General features: G+C 45.8%; 1 protein-coding gene across 3 annotated transcripts in view; it reads left to right on the top strand.

Annotated features, from left to right (window-relative positions):
* The window catches only part of ZNF276 (zinc finger protein 276), a 921405-nt gene that overhangs the window by 302012 nt on the left and 596339 nt on the right, over positions 1-23054 (top strand). For all 3 annotated transcript variants that reach the window (XM_069635568.1, XM_069635570.1, XM_069635569.1), the window contains exon 3: positions 12924-12973. In XM_069635568.1, the coding sequence (XP_069491669.1) occupies positions 12924-12973 (50 nt within the window). The remainder of the gene's footprint in view (positions 1-12923; positions 12974-23054) is intronic.

Here is a 23054-nt window from a genome sequence, read left to right as displayed (position 1 = left end):
TTCCACTTCTTTTCCTCTGAATAGGAGCTTGACTGTTAATACCATAAGGCGTTGATCCTCAGAGGTCTTGGCAGAAGTTACAGAAAAAGAGATGTAGGAACAAGGAAATGCCCCTCGATAGTCCGTCCTACCAACTACCGAGGACGTTTGTTTCCCGACCTCCTAGGGGGTTCGTTGGGACAATCTCTTAACAGGTGAGTGGCAGCTCCACAATACAGGCAAAGGCTGCTTTCTCGCCTTCTCTTCAGCAGTCAAGGGGGCTCTCGTAGTTCCTATTTGCATAGGTTCTTCGCTGGTAGGTGGGCGAGTTGCAGGTGAGGAGGCTGAGGGGAGCGGCTCAAAAGAAAGTCCGGAACTGCAAGTCTTTTTCTTTTCATTCTTCTGCTCTGTCAGGCGGAAATCAATTAGAAGAACGGCAGTTATGAGATCTGAAAAAGAATCAGGACGAGGAATCCTGGCAAGCTCATCCTTTAATTCCTCTCGCAAACCTCTCTGAAAAATGGTGTATTGGGCTTGTTCTTGCCAGCCTGCCTCAGCCGCTAATCTCTTGAAAGAGGAAATGTAAGAAAGCAGGTCTGAACTTCCTTGGCGAACGTCTAGTAGATCTTCACTAGCTATGTGTGCACTTTCAGTACGAAGAAAAGTCTGTTTAAGTAGGTCCTTAAATGCAGCATAATCCTGTAGAACAGGGTTGGACTGGGACACCAAAGGAGTTGCCCATGCCAAGGCGTTACCAGTCATGTGGGTTATCATAAACCCTACCTTGGTATGATCCGTGGAAAAGGCGCTTTGTCGGAAGGCAAAGTGAATGTTACAGGCTTCCAGGAATTCTTTCACTTTCCTTTTTGAGCCGTTGAATTTGCCGGATACCAAAGGTAGGGGGGGGGATTGGAAGATTGCTGTTCTCGGGCGGCTACCCTTTGCTGGAGGGCAGCATTGTCAGTCTTAAGTGTCTGCACTTCCAAAGTGAGGTTCTGTACTGCCGCTACGAGTTCCTGAAGCTGTTGCAGTGTTGCCATGGCTGTATCTTGGTGTTGGAAGCTATCAAGGCTACCGCGCTGCCCAAATACAATATTGGGCTTGTCAGTTATATCTTCCTCTTCACTCAAACACAGGATATCTCCTAGTTCCCCTTCCTCCTCACCTGACGTGGAAGAGTAGTCAAGTTTCTTCCTTCGGGTGTGTCTGGCTTGTGGCTGCTTCTTCTTAAGAAGGTAAGGTCTGCCTCGAAAGAAAGCCACTGTGACTCTGAGTCCGGAATCAAAAGTGACTCTCCTCCGCGACAGCCAACAAAGGAGTACGGGGAAAAGCCTTATGGCACAAAAACCCCTTCACGATTGTAGGTTGAGTGAGAAGAGTCCACACCGGATGAAGACCAAGGCGACAAGTGGAAAGCTGACTGTAGCACAATTCCAAGCTGAGAGAATGAAACCAGATTCTCGAGGGAAACAAAAAAGAAGAGGGCAGAAGGAGGCTGTCCCAGACAGAAAACCAGAAAGAGCCAGCGAGAAGTCAAGGAAGCAGGAACAAGGGAATGGCAAGCGGGAGGGAAAAACAGGGGATAGAGCAGACCACCGCTAAGAAAGGTTACGGAGCGCAACAAGAGAGATCAAAGTTGCAACGCGCCGAACCGCTGAGTGTAGGATGTTAAATACACTTGGCGGCGGCCATGTTGGAAAGGTCTAGACCGTTAACTACGTCTAGGGAAGAAACGCTGTGGCACCGTTAGATGGCGGCCATGTTTCCACCTCTTCCACAGCTGCCAGTATCCCGTGGTTGTGACAGTTAGCTGGACTGGGAATATGCCTCTGTGCACATATTTCAAGACCTGTCGACATACACTCTGGAGCAGAGGAGGGAAGTGTAGGCCCCTGACGAAATTGTTGCAAGATGAGGGATAAGGAATCGACGGCGATTCCCCTTTAGCCTTTCATTTGTGTACAAGGGGAACCTTCTGACCTTAAACAGGGAGATATATGATATGATATGGCATTTATAACGCGCCTATACACAAGTGTTTCAAGGCGCAACGCGGTAAGGGAGGGGGAACAGAGGGAAGACAGACAACGATCCTACTTGGCCAGGTGTCCTACAGATCGCGCGTGCATGGGAAGGGGGAAGTGCAGGGGGAGACAACAGTGCAGTACATGGGGAAAATAGAATAAATAACAGTAGGTAACAGTAAGGCCAGTCGGTGGCAAGTGCAGGGGTAAGTGCAGGCATCGGGTGTCAAGTGCTGGTAGTGGGACTGTAGGGATACAGAAAATGGTCCCCAAGTGCGGGGGTTGCCAGGAAAGCAGTGCAGGTGTGCGACTGGCAGGGGAGGTGACCTGGGCAGATGAAGCAGCTCAGCTGCTGACGTAACTGCATAAGGAAGGTGTGAACCAGGGACTGGATGGACAGTGTTAGCTGTGGGAGCGCTTCAATATCGCTTCACCCCGCCCCTCAGCCCCTCCAAAGGGATGCCGGAAAGAGTGGGTGTCAAGGAAATCCAAAAACTTCCAGGCAACACAGTTGAGAGTACCGGGTTGAAGGAGGGGCATCTCGGAAGATTGTTTTTTTCTTCAACATGTGTCCTGGGGTGGTGGAAATTGTTAAATTGTGTTGCTTGATGGGGTGGCAGTCCCTTCGTTACCCTAGTGACCCAGGTATGCTTGGGTGTCTCAGGGAAACCAGACAGGAAACCCTGGTAGAGTGTTAACATTTGAAAATGTTGGGTTTGTTATATTGGGTGGAGGCTCAGGGGGTGTAGAATACATGCATTACTTAGTCACAAATAAGGTGGGGAGCGGGCTTGACCAGGCACAGGATGGAGGTGGCATCTATGGTGAGGAAAGGACTAGTTGGAAGGCGGCTACGCATAATTTTAAGGGGCTGAATTCCCAGAATAAGAGATCCCTCATGGCGAACATCTGTAAATCCCAGGTAGCCGTGCTCTTCTTGCAAGAAACACATTACAAGCAGGCGAAGGAGCGTGCCCTGAAAGGGACGGATATTGAGCGTACATACTGGGCCTCTCACAAAACAAGTAAGGTGGAGAGCGTGGGCATCGTTCTGTCACGCGCCATGCAATTGAGGGAGGTCCAGTTGAGGAGGGGATTCGGAGGCCCGTTTGTGGCGAGGGAATAATGGTGGCAAGCGACTTTAATGTGATTGCAGACCAGGCAGTTGATTGGTGGTCGGGTCGGCGACAACATTAAAGCAAAGGGGAGGGAGCCCAAAGTGTTTACACAGTTGCTGCAGGATCATTTTTGGGCTGACGTGTGGTGGTCCAGGTTCCCCCGGCCGAGGGGGTGGGCATACACCTTTTTCTCACCCCCACACCAAATTTATACTAGAATTGACCTCCTGCTGGTCCCGAGGGAGCAGGAGGCCATGGTGTCATCGCCAAGGGTGGAAGCTGTAACTTGATCGGATCATGAGATGGTCACGACACAATGGTGGATAGAAGAGGGGAGGAAGGGCACTCCACGTTGGCGATGTAATGACAGCCTCCTATGGGACCACGCGTTGTGGGATTTTCTGAGACGAGATTATACAGTATTTCAAGACCAATGCCACAGGGGAGGTTCACTGGAAGACAGTATGGGAAGCTGCCAAGGCGACGATGCAAGGCCTCCGTATTGCTGAAGGGGCCTGGAAAAAAGGGAGAGGGTGCTGAATGGGGGGGGGGGGCTGTGGGAGGTGTTGAGGATGTATGAGGGCAAAGCTAACGACGCAGGGTGTGGACCGCTGGGGGAAATGCGGGATACACGGTATGAACTGCGCGCTCTCCTGAGTGGGGAGGTGTTGAAGAAGATGCATTTAAAAAAAAAAAAAAAAAAAATATTATTATTGTGTTTTGGTTTATCTTGAACCTTTAACACATACATCTAACTACAAATAAAAAGTATTCATTCATTATTCATTGATTCTAGAACTTAACTTCACTTTACATGTCACATTTACCATCCGGTCTTATTTTACAGTGTAGGTATGTGTTCTCTTTCTCATATAAATGAATTTACAAATTCTTCATCTAGAATTTTGTCCAAGAAGTTCACTCTTGCACAGCCTCTTGTCAGTTTTTCACCTAGCAAGAACAAACTCTACCATTCATCTATTGACAAACTACTAGTCTTATTGGCATGGGCTGATAGAAAATGTGTTCTTACTGTTGTTAATGCTGGACATAGAGTGATCAGGTGTTAGTGTTTCCACATTTTCAGCAATTTTACAAAATCGACATGTGACATTGTCGCAGTACCTGCTCTTTTGGCGATATAGACGTTCCTTTGTTGCAAAAAAGGTTTAGTCTCAGTCGTAGGAACTGGTTGCAATGATATCTAGTTGGGCATTTTCACAGGTAGTTCAAGGTGGAATTCAATGCTCTCGCTTCATGTGTCAAGTCTAACATCAATTTATTTTGAGCTCTAAGATCCAGCGTTTCTATCCAGTCTTGGTTTTTCAGTTTTTATTGTTTTATTTTATTTTTTAGCAACCAAGGGTACGGACCGATCCTCGTGTCTCCAAGGAGTCTATTTGGCAGCGCGACAACAGCTGCAGTAAATTTCCTTAGGAAGGATAGAGATTTCCACAAGATAATTGAATGAAGAGATTGTAGGCCTAATTCTGCTCTAATCGCTGGCACTGAAAGAATTCTTGGTAGATTAAGAACTTTTTTCCAAAATGTTCCCTCAAGTACATTCCAGATCTTCCATGAAAGGTTTAAAGCAGCTTCACCCCATATTTCAGGATTGGCACCACATTTTGTTTGTAGAATAGTATCAGGGTGATCATAGAGAACTTCCCATACCTTGCGTGTAGAATGACACATTGCGTTGCCAGCATTTTGGTTTTATTTTGAAGTTCCAGCAGCCAACGCTTTTCTCCCAAGGTTGTATTGAATCTAATCCCAAAGTATTGGATTGACTTTCCACTGGAAATTACTTCCTCTTTTCCCAGTTTTGAAGCCAAATGAGACCATTTTGGATTTCTCAATATTGTCAAATCAATTGCATTCATATATTGTTGAAGTGAGTTCAGCATCCATTGCAGTCCAATTTGAGTTTGGGCCAGCAGCACTAGGTCATCTGCATAAATTATTGACTTCAGAGCTTGGTTGTTAAGCTTTGCCGGGTGACCATTTACCGATTGAAGTGCTGTTGGCAAATCTGCTAAATATAAATTAGAGTGTTGCAGCCAAAGGACAACCTTGTTTTACGCCTCTCTGAATCTTTATTTCTCTAGAAAGTTGACCTTCATTATTCAGTCTAATGTGCATTGTTGCATTAGTATGAAGGGCCTAAATCGTTTGAAGTAAATCGAATGGACAACCCCAAGTGCACAGTTTGTCCCATAATCTTGCACAATTCACGCTGTCAAATGCTTGTTTTAAGTCGATAAACGCTAGAAACAGATTTGATTTATGTTTTAACACTTGCAGCTTCAATACGTTGAGTAGAAAGAGATTGAGATCCGTGCAGACACCTTTTGTAAAACCTGTTTGTCTTGGGTCGATAATATTTGCTTTGTTTGCCCATCTAGTCAGGTTTTTTGTAGGTTTGAAGGAAATAATTTACCAATAACGTCCAATAACGCAGTTGTTCTATAATTAGCTGAATTCGCTCTGGCTCCTTTCTTAAAAATCGGTACAATAATCGCAGTTGTCCATGATTTGGTAACTCACCACAGCTGATGATCTGGTCGACGAGAGAAGCAATGAAAATGGTCCAGTTATCTGGATCTTCTTTTAAGATGTTATTTGTGAGCCCGTCTCGGCCTGCTGCATTGGATGTCTTTAACTTTTTGATTGCATCTTTAATATCATCGTTGAAGCGAATATTCCACACCTTTGTTGAATTTCTTGCCAACTTTTCAGTATAGTCCGTCGATTTTGCAACTACTTTAGAGTAGTGGTCAACCCAGCATTGTTCAGATACCCCACTACTCAAGTCGGCTTGTTGGTTTAGGGTTATGTGGTTAATTATTGCCGATGTGTCTTTGGTATTCGTGTTGTAGATCGCTTTCAACATCACTTCCTCTTGCTCCTGATTGCGCTGCATTTTGAAGCTAATTAGCCAATTCTTGTACCGTTGATTTCTTTTTTTTAAGCTCAGCTGTCATATTGAAGCTACTGGATTTTTTTTATTTGTTTGATGTCTGCTTGTAGACATTTCAGCTGCTCAATTACATTGAAACTAAATAGGTGCTTTGGTGGCATAAGGGGACGTTTGAGGCCTGCATTTACCACCCTAAAACTTGCAAGCACAGCATTATAGCACAGACCAAGTTGGTGGGCTCAAGTTATTGCTCCTTTTTTAGTTGAGTGAAGATCTCTGAGTAATTTGTATGCAGTTTCCACCCTGATTGGACATGATGTTAGTCCCAGGTTGATGGAACAGATGTTGCGCGTAGTTCAATTTCCAAGTGAGGATCAAGTTAGTCGTGATCACTACTTGTTTGATGATTTCAAGCCTTTCGATATTATGGGAACATTTTGTTGAGGACCATATATAATCAATTGTGGGCACTGACTTTTTGTTTCTCCGCGTCACTTTTCCTGGAATATCTCCCGGTGTTTGGCCGTTCAGCATGTAGCAATTACGGGTTTTCAATTCTTGCATCCACATTTCACCTCTGGACAATACCTTACTTGAACTTGTTAATAATGCTGTTAACAGTTTGCCCTCAGTATCCTGGCATCTCACATTTAAATCTCCACAGATTATGAAGTGTGGATCCGGTAACTTTGATAACACCTCATCAAAAATACCTGATATAGTATGAAGGAATTTAGCTGAGGAAATCATAGATATTTATAACCACTGTATGAGAGGGGAAATGCTCTCCATCAAAAGTTTGTTTCAGTATTGTCAATTGAACAAAAGGGTTTGGATTGGTGGTTTTTATTACTTGCAGACATTGTCCATGTTTTAACCATTGTCAATAGCCCTGCAGCATTTACTAAAATGCTATAACCATTGCAGACCGGTGTAGTTCAGAGCCATGTCTCTTGCAGGCAGATTATCCTGTGAGAAGTCAAATTCAAGGATGACTGAACATATGTTTGCATCCCGTGTGTTCCAGGATATCAAAGAACAGGTTTGTCCACACAAAATGTCCTTTTGCTAGTGGTGCCTTGGCTCATTAAGTGCCTTTGAGATCCAGCACCAATTGTTTGCTTTGCGTGTTGTCTGTCATGTTATGTAAAGGGTGCTGCCTGGTATCTGTAGAGTTGTTCTTGAAGGTTATTTTCACTTGGCACCGGTGTGTTTCTTCCTTCTCCTCACCACATACAAGTGCCTGTAGATTGATGGAAACTTTGCTTTGACGAGCAAGCTTATTTGTGTTATGTTGGGCTTCATGTTGAGTTATAGACTCTCAGCTCAAATCCAAAGGGCAATAAAGCAGCATTAGCTTCCAATAATGTATGCTTAATTAGTTGAGATTTCAAATGAAGAATTACCCAGTCACTTCTTTCTTCATCGACATATTCAACTATAGCAATATCATCTGAGGTTATGTACTTTTCTCCTATTTGGATTGACTTCATTATGTGGACTCAGAATGTTTTCTAGGTAGATTTTCTCAACTATCTTCATTCTACCACCTGCAGACCTTGTTATAGTCTGCATCAACTTGCAATTGGCTTTTCCCTTTCATAGGGGCCTTTTGGGTTTAAATCGTTGGATGTTAAAGCTCTGTTATTGCATTTTTTGGGCAAATGAATTGCCTTTGATTGTAAGGCGTGACGTCGCTCAGTGTTAAGAAGGCTGAGGGACTTTCTCTTCGATTTGTTTTGTGAGCTGCAATTCTTCGCTCTGGCGTATTCCTATTCTTAGCCGCAGGAAAGATATGACCTGGCTCACAAGCTGTCATCTTTGATTCTGGTAGGGGTTCAGAATCGCTTTCCTCAGATTCGTCTGGTTCCTCTAAATATTGTGTTGGATTTTGGTGAACAGGGTTAGGGAATACAGGACAGAGAGGAGGGTTCACCGCTTACGGGATGGAGGGGGAGACTGACCCACAGGGGAGTATGCCAAATCGCTTTGCAGAATATTATGAATACCTGTACGCCCAGCCACCCACGCTTGGAGAGAGGGAGGTGCAAGAGTATTTATGGTAGCTTTCTATCCCAGGGCTGACCAGGCGAGAGAGGTCCATGTTGGAGGCTGACATCACAGGGGAGGAGGTCCTGCTGGCTATACACCTGACTTTTACATGCAGTTTCAGGAGCTACTGGCAGGGCCCATGGCTTTTAACTCCATCGACAGTTCTGCAAACATGCCCCCCACCTTTTTTGAAGCATAAATAGCAGTTATCCCCAAACATGGTAAGGACCAGACTAGCTGTGCCTCATATAGGCCTGTATTACTGCTAAACGTAGACTCAAAGATATTCATGAGGATATTAGCGTCTCGTCGGGAGATATATCTGCCCTGACTGGTTCACCCAGACCAGACTGGGTTTATCCATAACAGGCAAGGCTTAGACAACTTAAGAAAGACCCTACACATATTGAACGACCTGGGGGTGCAGCAGGAGGGCATCTTGGTCCTCTCCCTTGATGCCAAAAAGGCATTTGACAGGGTCAACTGGCCCTTAATGAAAGGGGCCCTGGGGGAGATTGGTATGGGAGAGCGATGGATGGGGTGGATCTAGGCCCTGTACTCTTTCCCAAGGGCAAGAGTGGTGGCAAATGGTGGGGTTTCCACGCTGATAATGCTGAGCAGAGTTACCAGGCAGGGATGACCCCTATCCCCCTTGCTTTATGCAGTGGTGTTGCAGCCCTGGGTAATTGGCCCGTGGGGTAGTAGGGACATAACGGGAGTAACAGTGGGAGGGCGGGAATATAAAGTGAGTCTGTTTGCAGACGATGCTCTGCTCTAGCTCCCAAATCCGTGGGCCTCAGTGCCCTCCCTGCTAAAGGGACTGGAGGAAAATGGGGAACCATCAGGGTTTAAGGTTAACCTCGACAAGTATGTGGCATTTCTAGCAGGAGGACAGGGACTTTGTGAGTGATTGGGGTTTCAGGATGCAGCAGGAGGGATTCCGCTACCTTGAGATCGAGATTGTGAGAGACGCCAGGGGTCTGCTTGAAAAGAATTATCTTCTGCTTTGGGGCAAGATACAGGCTGACTTGCAGTGTGGGGGATGGATTGGTCTCCTGTGGATGGCATGCTTGCATTGTATCAAGATGAAAGTCCTCCCCAAGCTGTTTTTGTTTCAGATGCTTCCCGACAGTGGTTCCAGACCCCTTTTTAGCCAATTCCCATAGAGCTCTACTACGTTTCTTGTGGGTGGGAGCGAAGCCCAGGGTGACCTGTAGAACGTTGGTGCTACTGAAGAGGAGGGGGGGGGGGATTCCCAGACCTTATGACTTACTAAAGTGCAGCTCAACTGAGAATTATGGTGGACCATTTAGACCCTAGTTCAAAGGAACAATGGGTACATATGGACAATACGCTTCTGGAGCTGGTTATGTTGGGTGAATGGATGTGGTTCCCACAGAAGGTGATCCCCATGATGCGTCCTGCAGCACCCTATTTTGGCAGTGTTTTGTTATTTTGGCGTGAGTGTTTGTCGACATGGCCCTTGACCCTCAGCTGTATCTGGGCCCCACCCCAGAGAAATGTCATTGTAGACCCACTATGGTTGCAGTCGTGGTACGGGGCAGGTGTGGGACGGGGGCAAGTTCATGTATCTAGCCCGTCTGGAGGAATGCTTGTGTATATGGGGGCTTTCGGCCTTCCGATACTTGAGGTTGAAAGGAGTGATGATGAGGCCGGACTGGGGAGAAAATGTATGTAGGGAGCTCACCTCCTTTGAAAAACTACTGTTGCAAGATACCAACGCAAAAGGTCGGATATCTCGACTTTTTGGGGAACTGAGGCAGAGCGACCCCATTGATATACTTCTGACGAGGGCGAAGCCCTGGGGAAGATGTATCCGGAGACAAATTTGCGCTGTTGTTGTTGTAAATAGGTACATAGTGACTATTACCATATGAGGTGTGGGTGCTCACTCATGCAGAGATGCTGGACAGAGGTCTTGGAGTATCTCAAAGATCCGGATGGTGTGCAAAGGCGTCAGTCGCCAGGTTTGCTGCTGTTTGGGGTGTATGTGAAGGAGGACGTTGGGGAGGAAGGTCACATGGTCTGCACCCTGCTAGTGGCAGCAAGGAGCTACACCCACTGAAAAGGAATGCGCACAGAAAGCAAGGTCCGTATATGATATGTAGTATTTGACACACTTGTTGCATGAGGCACGAACGGACATAGAGGGGGCCTGGCTACCTTTTTTCAGCAAATATGCTCATTAGCCTACCATGTGAAAGCAATGAAATGGTGTATAAATCTGTTGGATGCAACAGTGACATAGGTTGTGTTTATTGCAATGCATGTGGGAGGAGGAGGGTTAGGGGGAAAGGGGAGATGGGGGCAATTTACATGAGCCATTTATTGTTCATTCTGATGAAAATGTTTTATGCTTTGAAAAATGACAAAAATTGATTTTCATTTTAAAAAACTGATTGCAAACTGTCTTTTTCCCAAGTTTGCGTAGAAAGTGTGCTGTATAATGCACCATTTTAACCCATTATTCAAAACATTTTCTAGGGTTGGAGAACAAACCCCTCCCCCCCCCCCCCAACACCCTTTCTTTGTTTCGGGCTCCCATGCTATGTTCGATTTGCTCTCGCATACTAGTAGCAAATATTTACGCCTACAATTTAAAAAATTCACTAGCCATCACTGGTGGTGGGTAGATTCGGGTGCCAGGGGCCAGGCCTTGCCCCCTTGTTTCCACGCTAGGTGACGGATATAAGTTTTGATTAAAAAAAACATAATTATATCTTTCACCTAGAGCAGTGCATGCGTGCCCCTGCAGCTGCATGATAATAATGGATATTGCGTACATGTGGTGGTCCAAGCGGCCCGGACAGCAGAGGCAGGGTAGCGCCTCTGCTGTCCGGGCAATGCCCACCCAAAATCTGTAAATGCCCACTCAGTAGTAGCGTGTGGGAATTCACAGATGGTAATGTCACTGTGGTGGACCCAACTAAATTAGTTTCATGCCCCACATGTTAGGGCAGAGCCGTAGCGAGGAAAGTCTGAGTGGCACATCCTGTGCTTTGTTGATCTTGGAGAAGGTGATGTCAGTCAATTTGGCTTACAGTGTGGGGGGGAGGCATTTTGTGCTATGCCACTGAGCACTGCCCATATCAAGCTGGCACTTGGTGGCTCCAGCGGAATTGGAGGCAGACAGCACCGCAAGACACAAACCTCGGTGTGGGGTGAGAAGCCCCAGGGTTGGGAAAGAGAAGGAGGGCGTCCTGGAGTAGGGAATGCACAGAGTGGAGAAAGGGAAAGAGATGAGCCCCGAAGTGGGGAGGAAAACAGAAAAGTCCCAGAGTGTGGCGAAAATCAGAGACAAGCCATGATGTGGGGGGAGAGCCAAGAAACCCCTCGATGGGGAGAGAAAGAGCAGAGCCCCAGAGTGGGGAAAGAAAGGGGACCACAGGGAGGAAATGAGGAGCAGAACTGGAGAGAAATGGAGAGACCTGTCTGGCCTCCTGGGATGACAATCCAGCAGTGCATGAACTTTGATGGGGACTATGAACATAGGTAAGGGCCTATGATAAAGAGACACAGGGGTCGGGGCGTGTGGGGGGGTCAGAAGCCAGCAGCCATCCCATTCATTAGGCAATGCCCCCCCAAAGTTTGTCTTTGTCTTGTGGTTTTTTTCATTTAAGTAGCAGGGAGAGCAACTAGGTTAGATTAGGTTTCTGGACAGAGAGCTTTATTTATGTTTAGCCATCATCCTACCCTCACGAGCACTCTTTTGACTTTCTGTTGTATAGACAAGGACTTAATATCACAGGATTAGGGAATGAAGAGATATTTTTACTTCGAAGAGAAAACAAAACTGATACTAACCACACCGCCTTTTCGTCTCTTGATTTGGATTTAGCACAGTATCTACAAAAAACCTCCACATATACCTTGCTTTGCACTATAAATGAAAGAACAATCAGTCTTTGGTTGTTTTTACAGTTTTCATTATTTGCATGATGGGGCGGGTCTGTGTTGATTGCTCGCAATGTAATTGCTCACAGGTGAAAGGGTCGTGATTAGATTGACCTTCTGAACGTTTTGTTCGTAACGGCAACAATAGCATATTAGATGGAACAGTCGCATAGTTTTGCATTTCTATTTTGGATGCACACATCTTAGATAACGAAACGAACAAATAATGTAATTATCGTTTAACAAGTCCAACACAGGCTCACCATGAACCCATGCCCCAAGGAAAGCCCAAGAGTCCATGGGGGCTTGATGCTAACTTCACGCACCCACGCCCCAGTCGTCCCCCCTTAGTCTAAGGTCTCTTACACACCCAGTAACTCCCTATTTCATCTTTGAAAGAGGAGTCTGCGTCAACCCAACACCATTCCCCCATTCACTTGCAACATTTTCACTGTTTCTTTGTCTGGGTAATACTGGTGTAATGCAGTGTTGGAGATGGAGTTGAGGAGAGGCAGGATACTAGGCAGGGGGGTTGTACTGGTGGAGAGAGATTGAGTATGGAGGGGTGTGTGTTTAGAAAATAAATGATTAATAGAAAATGGATGCAGAAGGTAAGTGGACAATGAAAATTAAGTCTGTAATTCGGTCAAAAAGATAGAAGGTAAAAAAGTACATCGAAAAAACGATCAGAAAAGCCAAACGATCAACATAATTCGGGCAAATTGGGTAGTACTGATGGGGCACTTTATTGCTCCTTGTATTTACTTTTCACATCTTTATTTGCATGCAATGCATGCGTTTACAAGCAGTGTTAATCTAGATAATTCATCCAGACTCTCTTCAGATGGTTCTGATTCGTTATTGTCTGTCTTACTGCAGTTAAAAAGGCAATGCTTGTATTGTTTACCTTCATAGGGGCAGCGTCTTGCAATCACAGTTGGATTCAGGAGAAGAACCATGCTTGGGTAAGGAGACACAGAACATTATTTGGGATTTTAAAGGGTGGGACTTCAGTGAAATAGTGATATTTGATAATTGAAGGAGCTTCCTCCTCATTTGCTATGCTATGTGTTCCTTGAAAAGTCAAAATACATTTTGTGACCTATACATCTCTTGCATCCTGGCCCCTTTTCTTTCCAACCTATTGAGATTGCCTGAAGCTGTGAGCAGGGCCTGTGAAGCTCTAGAGAATATATGTTCACCTTAGATACGAAAAGGAGGGACTGCTGTGGATGTCCTTCCCTCCTAATAATGTGGCACTAACTTGGCACACACTTATACCGCACCACTCTCCCCACCCCCCAATTAATGCCTTTCTCCAATTTTAGGAAGTCTGGTTTGGCTACCCACCTTCTCTCATGCACATTGATATAATTTGTGGGTGTTATCTATTTGTTTTTCATTCTTTTATGTTAGGTATTTGTGGCTAGGGTTTCTGATATTGCCTGTTTCTGATATTGCCTATCTAAATCCATTCCCTAAAAACCTTGTGTTGCCTCCCTGTACTGTATGCAGTACACTACTGATTTCAAGCAGTGAGTCAGTTATAGAATTCTGTGTATTAAAGGGCCACTTGAAGCCTTTGGTAATGCAGGCTAACTATTGAAAATTCCAAAATTATATTGCTCATCCTTTTCTACACGGCCCTGCTCAGCAGTGACTTCTCTAAAACTTGGAAATTGTTACCTGCAGATATTTTCTTTCTCCCTACTATTCTATTTTGATAAAACTTTAAAAGCAGAATATTATTTTTGTATCCGCTTATGCTTGTTTAATGTCATTTATCAGTTTTTTTGTACAATGCTCCACTACTCTTTGCAGTGCGTATCATCATAATTAAATGTTTCAATAGAAAAAACTGAGTTGTGACAGAAGGCATTGTTAAATGATAAACAAATACATGTATGCATGTGGAGGGAATGAATGTGGGAAAATAAGGAAGAAGAGAACAAATCACCAGCATGCAAGGGGAGGAATGTTATGAAGCGGAGCATGATCAACAGGTAGACACAGATACGTGATTAAGGTAGGTTTTATTTGGGATATTTACAGGATTAGGCCAAATAGCTAATAATTATCAACTTAAGAGTGCTGTTAATATTCAACATCATGAAGGCTTCTTGTTTTTACCATTTGTCGGTTTTGCAAACCTCAATGTGCAATCCCTCCCTGGGGAGAGTAACTGGTTCACAGTTGCTCTGTCCTCTGTTTTGAAGTGTACATTTTACTTCTTTCTTTTTTCCTGGATCGTTGGGCTCTAGTCATATGCTTCTAAGCCTCTTTTGCAGGAGGCCTGCATGTTAGGCATTGCATGGTTTTGAGGTTGGGGTTTGGTAGTGACAAGCAAAAGCCCAAAACGGCCACTGTGGAATAGAGGCAAATAAACACCAACACATTGCAATTCGTTATGCAATACCAACCAATTTGCGACATCATTTTAGCCATTTACTTTGTGTGCATCAAGCTCCAGGACACCGCATGTGGACTAGGAAGGCCAAGATACTTGGGCTGGGCTGTGTGAGACAGGCATGTTGACAAGAGAGACACAGACTATAAATTAGATTTCAAAACCTTTATTTAAAGTTTTAGGGTTGGTGTAATACATAAATGATCCAAAAGGGGTGTTTCCTTGAAATGATGCTTCTAAGGGTCGTCTATGTCTGAAAGTCCAAATAAAGAGTCCATCTGTGTCTAAACCTATGCTTGTCCTCACTCTATACAAATATGTGTTAGTGGGTCTCTTTGTCAAAAATGAAAAGCATTGGTTCAACAGAAAAATAGGAAACCCAGGATTGGTTTCTACTGGCTTCCTTGCCAGGCGTGGTTTCAGGCTTACCAAAATGAGTTCAATTAAACACGACTGCTTGCAAGACCTTTGCCACTCCATCCTTGCAGGAAGGACAGATAGCTTCAATAATAATCTTTCTGTCCTTAGCTAGCCGTTCTCCCGCAAGATCTCTGGCGATGGCATCGAGGACTACCTGTTTCGTTGACGACTTCACCAACTCGTTGCGACAAACCTTTCATACGGCCTCAGAAGGCCTCAACAGGCCTCGGCACTCACAGTAGGGAGAGTGGGGGTGGTTAATTCTTTAGTCTCTCTAAGAGAATGCATATTCCCTTCTCTACCCACTTATTTCTCCAGGCTGCCTTCCCCTTACACAATGGAGAATACACCTTTTAAGTTTTGCCCATCCTGTAATCGTAAATTCCCTTGTAAAGACTCGCACTGGGTGTGCAATTTGTCTCCCAAGGGATCACGCCTAGGGGCAGGGCAAGTCCTGCAGACTGTTCAAGCCCAAAACACTTAAGGACCGCTAAACAAAACACTGGGCCCACCACGCCATGCAGGTCGAGGCCGCCATGGACGTAGAGGGAGCCTCCAGCGACGGCAGCATCAATGTCTACAATCGGGAACTGTCGGATACCGACGTGCAATCCCCTGACTCCAACAGGCAGGCTGGTGGTTCTGCTACAGGGACACCCGGCGGCACTAGCACAACCAAAGTACACCACACAGAACAGACCACCCACGGCCGAAAGTCGACCTCAACGCAGACCGGAAAGCCACACACAGCATCAAGGGGGAGGTCCGAAAGTTCCCTGTCCTCTGGGCCATCACGCTCGCCTCACAGCACGCCTGCGAAACTGACAGGCAAGTACGAAGTTCTCACACACCGATGACCGAACGTCGAAAGACGTGTTGATGGCCCCCCGCATGCCAAAAAACAACCGTCGAAGAATGCGTCAGAGGCTGCTGCGAAAACTACACAGAGCTCCAAAATGAGTGAGCTCATTAAGAAAAACGTCCCAGACACGCTATTAAGAGTTGGACGTTGAAGAATCATAAATCTTCAAAAACACAGGAAAATGGCTCTAGTTTAGGGACTATGACCCAGGGGGAGGGCACCATTTCAGGGGCTATGCGACAAAAAACCTCCAACAGAACCAACATCCCCCGCCCCCCAGTAATCCCAAGGTCATCACATTGGACAGCAGAAATGATTGATAGTTATGAGATGGATGTATTCCCTAGAAAATTTCTTTGATGACCACCCCGAGGTCCTAGTAAACCTTCAGGGTGCCCCACACAGCGGGCCAGCTACTACTCAAAGCGAGGCAGTAGTTACCCAGCCCCCCACCAAGAGAGCCCGCACAGACCCCACACAAGCTCCTACCTCGCAGCCGGACTTGGGCCAGCTTGCTTATTGTGACACCATGCAAGACTTTCAGGACACTGCAATTTACACTGACCCTGAAGACCAAGGGGACATGGGTGATGTCGACCAGTTTTACGATGACTAGGATGTCTACATCATACAGTCGGTAGATCACTCAGACCCACCAGTGGCAGACTTGCCAGTGCATAGTCAAATACAGTACAATGACCTGCTCCTAAAAGCAGCACAACATTTGAAAATAGATAAACAAGAGACACAGGTGGACAAGGACTTTGTTGAGGACATACTGGATGATAAAAAGTCTCTACCCAATTAATTCCTCTAATTCAGTCAGTACAGAGACGCATCCAACCCTCTCTAATTACCCCAAATTTAACAGGGGCAATTAACCCACGCATTGAGAAAGTTTTACGGCTCGCTCCCTCAGACCCCCTTTACATCAAGGCACAGTTAAAGCCAGACTCCTTAGTGGCTACAACTAATAGGAAGAGAGCAGGAGCACCTCTAGCCTCTTCCGAAGCCCCTCCGGATAAGGAAAGTAAAAAGATGGACAATTTTGGAAGAAAGGTACCCTCTTCGGCAGCTTCCCAGGCTAGAATCGCTAATAACGCCACCTTATTAGCTAGCTACAACTGTTACAAGTGGGATGAGATGGCCGAACCAATAGTTTGTCCCAGAGCCCCTGAAAACACATTTGTCGCTCTCCATTGCAGAGGGTAAACAAAATCGCAAACTGCATCCTCAAGAACAACTTGGATTCAGCAGACAATGCAGGGAGGATAATAGCAGAGGGCACGCTACTCAAAAGTCACGCTTGGCTACGCCAGTCTGGCTTCAAGCTCGAGACTCAGGTTACCCTCCTAAATATGCCCATAGAGCCAAACGTGTTGTTTGGCAATGCGGTTGAAGACGCTCTAAAGAGTGTGAAAGAAGAATATGATACCCTTAAGTCATTAGGGCAATTCGCCAATAACCCCTCCGGACAAAGAGGGGGATACAATTTTCGCTGCTTTCGAGGGCAAAACTCTCAACGTGCATCAGGTTACAACCACAGTCAAAGCTCATCCTGGGGCTCATCACAGGGTCAGTCCTCTCAACAAGGCTTTCAAAGAGGCCAAAGAAGGTCTCGCAGTAGGGGTAGATCCTCCTCCCCCAGAGGCGGCTCAACATCCCCCAAACAATGACCACCTGCTACAGGTTCCCTCCCATGCCATGCCAGTAGGAGGCCGCATTTCATACTTTACCCAGGTATGGGAGGGAGGTTATTGTATAGAACTGTTACAGCAACCCACCAACCATCCACCAAGACAAAGGAACACCTCCAAGGAAGAACAGAGTATCCTGTTGGAAGAGGTGACAGCACTGCTCTTAAAGTACGCCACAGAAGTCGTCCCGGCGAACCAGGTAAACAAAGGTATTTATTCAATGTACTTCCTTGTGCCAAAAAAAGATGTCCCGATCTTAGATCTGTGCCCTGCAAACACCTATGTCCAGCCACAGAAATTCCGCTTGACAACGCTACAGGAAGTAATCCCACTGCTAAAGCGGGGGGATTACATGGCAACCTTGGATATGAAAGATGCATACTTTCATATATCAATGTTCACAGCGCACAGAAGATTGTTGCATTTGAAAATATTAAACCAGCACTACCAATTCAAGATGCTGCCCTTCGGCATAGCATTCGCTCCAAGTGTTATATTACTGTTAGGGTTATAAACTACAGTATGAAAGAGCAACTGTTTACCAACTCGCTCACCTTGACAAGTTGAAGAATCCAAAATGGAAGAGGCAAATGCGGCTGTGAAGATATCCCAGAGGCAACCCTGACCCCCCCTACTTGGGAATAGAATACCCAGGGGAGAGGACAGGACCGCCAGTGAAACCCTCTAATGGGAAGAAAACCCTGGACGAATCTGGAGTCTCGAGGTTCAGGTGGGTGTGGAGCAAAGATGTTCCTGAGGTGCTGAAGAAACTGATGTCCCATGGGAGGCTTCCTCTGGATACACGAAAGAAAGATAAGAGGAGGGTTAGAATGGAAATGGGAGTTGGAGGTTTAGTAAAGGGCGGAAGGAGGATCCTCTCACCGTTAATAAAGTCTAGGAAGGCTTAGACTTGACGAGATGGGTACCCAAAGGATTTGCAGCTAAGTCACAGGAACTCTATAAGAACAGATAGGTAAGTGTGTTGATTGAAACTAAGAACGGGGAGTTCAAAGGAATAGGGCTTACCCTTGCGGGTTTCTGAGAGGAAATGAAAGCTGGAGAGACTTCTGTCGAAGCGGTTGGAAAATGATGGATAAGCTGGACTGGTCTGCACTCGCAAGGAATGGGGGCTGAGCAGAGCAACTGCAGAAAAGGACTGAGAAACCAAGAATCAGAAGAGTAAAAAGGATTAGTATGGAATTTTCTACAAATAGGCAAGAAAGGCGAGAGCACACTCACGGAGCGTCAGTAGCAGAAGCGACGCGAGGATCCGTAGGCTTCGAGTCCGGAAATAGTCACGTGAGCGTTCTGCGGCGTCTTGCAGGGACGTGGGAAGACTAAACCTCTGCCTTCTGTTCGAAGGTCTCTATGGACGTCCATCTTGGAACTGCTCCTCCAAAGAATACCACTGAAGCGGGCACGAGAACCGTATAACCGGGTTCGAGCCCATAGTGACCATTTACGGCCATGTGTAACACAAAGGGTATTCACCAAGGTACTGGCCTTGGTGGCTACGGAGGGAGTCGATCCCGGTGTACCCTTACCTGGACGCCTGGCTGATCACAGTGGAGAATCCTCAAAATTTGCAAGCAAAATACCAAAAGAACGATCAATCTACTCTTTCAATTGGGTTTCTCAATTAACAAGAAAAAGTCAAGCCTTGTACCAAACAAGACCAAACAGTTCCTAGGAGCTGTCGTAAAAACAGAAGAACGAAAGAGAACAAAACATACTGCTGCAAATACCACAGTATCTAGCCGGTCGCCAGATAACGGTACGCTAAGCAATGCTCCTGCTCGGGATGATGACATCATGCATTTACCTGGTCCCACATGCACAATTACGCATGTGCCCAATGCAAGAGGGGTTGGCGAAACAGTGGTCTCAGGCAAGCGATAAGTGGGACGATCTAGTGGTTGTTTTGCCAACCCTAGCACAAGCTCTACGCTGGTGGACAAAGAAAAACCCGTTGAAGGGAAAACCCTTCCACGACCTGGCGGTGCAAGCGGTTGTCACAATAGACGTATCACTTACTGGTTGGGAGGCCCATTACCTTCATCTCACGGCACATGGTATGTGGACCCAAATCACAGCCCAGAATCACATCAACCTTCTGGAACTTCTAGCAGTGCTCAAAGCATTACAAGCCTTCCAAACACACCCGACAAATCAAACGGTATAAATACTCACAGACGGCACCACTGTGATGTTTTACGTAAACGGGGGCACACATTGTCCAAGCTAGCACAAAAAATATGCAAGTGGGCACTCAAGCGGGCATGTTCCTAACATCGCAACGTGTTCCAGGGGAACTCAATTCTCTAGCGGACTCACTAAGCAGAGATCCTCTACCAGAAGAGCACGAGTGGCAACTCGACAAGGATATTGTAGACTACATTTTCACACAACGGGGCTACCCCTGTTAGACTTGTTTGCTGCAAGAGAAAACAAACAATGCCCAAACTTTGCATCCAGATTTCCCCAACAAGACTCATGGGGAACGCCTTATGGATGAACTGGTCATGGAAATTTGCCTACGCGTTTCTCCCAACTCCTCTAATGAGTAAAGTGGTGAACAAAATACACAAGGAACAAGCAACATTAATCCTAGTTGCTTCTATGTGGGCGAGACAACCTTGGTATCCACATCTGCACAAACAGGCGATGTGCGACTCAATCAAACTCACGTGTCCATTGAACATGCTCACACAGCACTGGGGGACATTACACCTTCAACCTCAGTCTATGAACTTGGCAGCTTGGCTACTGAAGTCATAGAGTTTGGCCATTTAAATTTACCTCAAAGGTGTATGGAAATCGTCAAAGACGCACGTAAACCAAGCACTAGACACTGTATTTTGAACATGTGGAAGAGATTTGTAATTTGGTGCCAGTCAAAACAAATAAACCCAATAGAATGTACTCCGTCACACCTAGCGGCTCTATCCTCCTACACTACTTCTCAAAGTAAGGTGTCCTGGTGGAAAGACCCTGACATTAAGGCATTCATGGGGGGAGTTAAAAGACGCCACCCTCCTATTTCAAACCCGCCGCCAGGGTGGGACCTAAATGTAGTTCTTGCAAAACTGATAGGACCCCCCTTTGAGCCTATGCATAAGTCCAGCCTTAAACACCTCACGTATAAGACAGCTTTTCTGGTAGCAATCACCTCTATAAGGAGAGTCGGTGAACTGCAAGATTTGTCAGTACAAAATCCTTTCTTTGTTATCCACAAAGATAAATTGCTATTAAGAACGTACCATAGGTTTTCACCTAAATTCATTTCAAAGTTCCATGTCAATCAAGCCATGGAACTACCTGCTTTCTTCCAAAATCCATCAAGCTCAGCTGAGAAAAAGCTCCATACACTAGATGTAAGGAGGGCGGTCCTTTACTATGTAAAGAAGACCAGACTGCTAAGGAAAACAGACCAACTGTTTGTCTCCATAGCTCCAGACAGGGAAGGAGACCGCATTTCCAAAAAGGCCATCTCCAGATGGATAGTTTGATGCATACAGTTCTGTTACTAGTAAAACACTGCCTTTTACACCAAGAGCTCACTCCACCAGGGGTACAGGAGCAACCTTGGCTTTTATCGCAAACATCCCACTGGACCCCATTTGCACAGCTGCTACCTGGAGCTCTAACCACACTTTTACTCCGCACTACTGCATTGACACTCACTCTAAAGCAGATTCTCAGGTGGGACAAGCGGTGCTGAAATATCTATTTGCTGCTGTACCTTCTCACAACCCACCACCTTCACCAAACACTGCTCGCTAATCTATGAATAACATGTGATCTAAGCAGATTCCACAAGCCTCAGAAGGGATACATTACTCACTATAATTGTATTTCTGATGCTTGTATCTGCTTAGATTCACATGCGCCCACTCTTCCTTGTCTTGGAGTAGAAGGTGCATAGATGTTTTTCTGGGCTTTATCCGATATGTAATCTGCTTTACTACATCTGTACTCATGGTACACTTCATGCAACCTCATGTCAGAAACAAAACAATTTGAGGCACCTCAACGCGTGAAGCACCATGGGTACAGTAGACGTCACACTAGGGATAGTATTACTGGCACGCCCTGTCAACGTCTTTTCGAGTTTCAAAAACAACAACTGCAATACTCTGCAGCTTCCACTAGATGTCGGCCTTTGCATAGCATGTGAATCTAAGCAGATAAAAGCATCAGAAATAAGATTACGGTGAGTAATGTATCCCATATATATATATATATCAGAATGTACTTTGGTTTCTTCAGTAGGCCTCTCAGGGTTCCCTTCCCCAAGCTTTGGCCCCCCTAGTTCCAAACACAAATTCCTCTGCTGAGGATGTGCCTTTACCTTATTTACAGCTTTCTTTACATGCAGTCTTTTCCAGGGGTAGAAACTAAGACTTTCGAAAACGCCAGGCTCTTTGCTTTTCCTTAGCGCGACCACTCTGACCCTTTGCCCCTCTTTGTTTCTGGCTTGCACTTTTCCTTTGTACTTTTCCTTGTACCTTTTACCTTCAGGTATTTAGTGTGGCAGCTTGCATTGTCTTTTGTTCCTTTCACTTTTGGGTGCACACTTGCACTGTTCTTTTACACTCTATAATCGGTTCTACACTTCTTCTGTGCCCCTTGCACCTTCCTGCTTTATTGTGCTTCTTGCACCCTTCTATTTCATTCACTTCTATCCTTAGCTCTGCTCACTTGCACTTCTTCTCCTTTGTCGTGCGCCCTGGCACCTTTAAACTGTCACTTTCCCCCTCCTTGCTCACTCGCACCTTTTCTTACTTTCCTTGCGGGCCACTTACCCTCTTGACTTTCTTGTGCGCCCTCCCACTCTTCTCTTACTTTGCTTCATGTTCGTTTTAAATTTTACATGTGGGCTGCTTGCCCTTTCTTTCAAATCACTTACTTTGTCCTCTTATTTCTGCACCGTGCGCACTTTCTTTTCTGTTACTTTCACTTGCTTTACTTTCTTTCTTTCTACTTCTTGCTTTCCGCTTTGTGCCGTTTTACTAATCTTAATTTTCATCCCGCTCCAGCTACCCACACGCTCCTGAGTTTCTCTCTGTCACCCGAAACTCACTGGGTAGTATAGCGCTGGCGAACTGTTTCTCCGGGATGCTTTTGGACGAGGTCCGGGTCTCACCACCTGCCCCTCATTTCCCCTTGTAGCCCAGCACACGGCGCAAGTGAACAAGCAAATACACAGGCTCTGCCAGCAGGGTCCCAGCTGCCTTGCTCCAGCTCGCAGGAGACAGTGTTAGGGAGAATTCTCTGTTTAGGCTGAATTTCCTAACCTAGTGAGTCCCCCAGCAGCTTTGCTGGATTTTTGGGGTTTATTTTTTTTCTCCTGCCAAAAGTGAGACTCTTTTACCCTCACTCTTGGGCATGATTTGAGTGTGTTTCTTTGAATCTAGATGTGTTTAATGGGCTATGGGGGTCTCTTACTCCATTGGGCTTCATGTGTTTTTGTGATGTGTGTTACACAGCACCCTCAGTGCAGTGACACAGGGGTGTCATAGTGACCCCCCAGTATAGACTCCATACCCTGGGACTGACTACTGTCTCCCAGGGCATGTAAAGTCACCATTGACTTTACTAGTCTTAAATTCTGAACAGAACCAGTACAAACCATCATATTGTGGACGTACTGGCTGGGG

The sequence above is a fragment of the Ambystoma mexicanum genome, chromosome 1q, assembly GCF_040938575.1.
Source record: "Ambystoma mexicanum isolate Mex_15411 chromosome 1q, UKY_AmexF1_1, whole genome shotgun sequence".
Classification (NCBI taxonomy): Eukaryota; Metazoa; Chordata; class Amphibia; order Caudata; family Ambystomatidae; genus Ambystoma; species Ambystoma mexicanum.
Note: the sequence above shows the minus strand (reverse complement) of the source record. Positions and strands in the feature narration are given on the sequence as shown.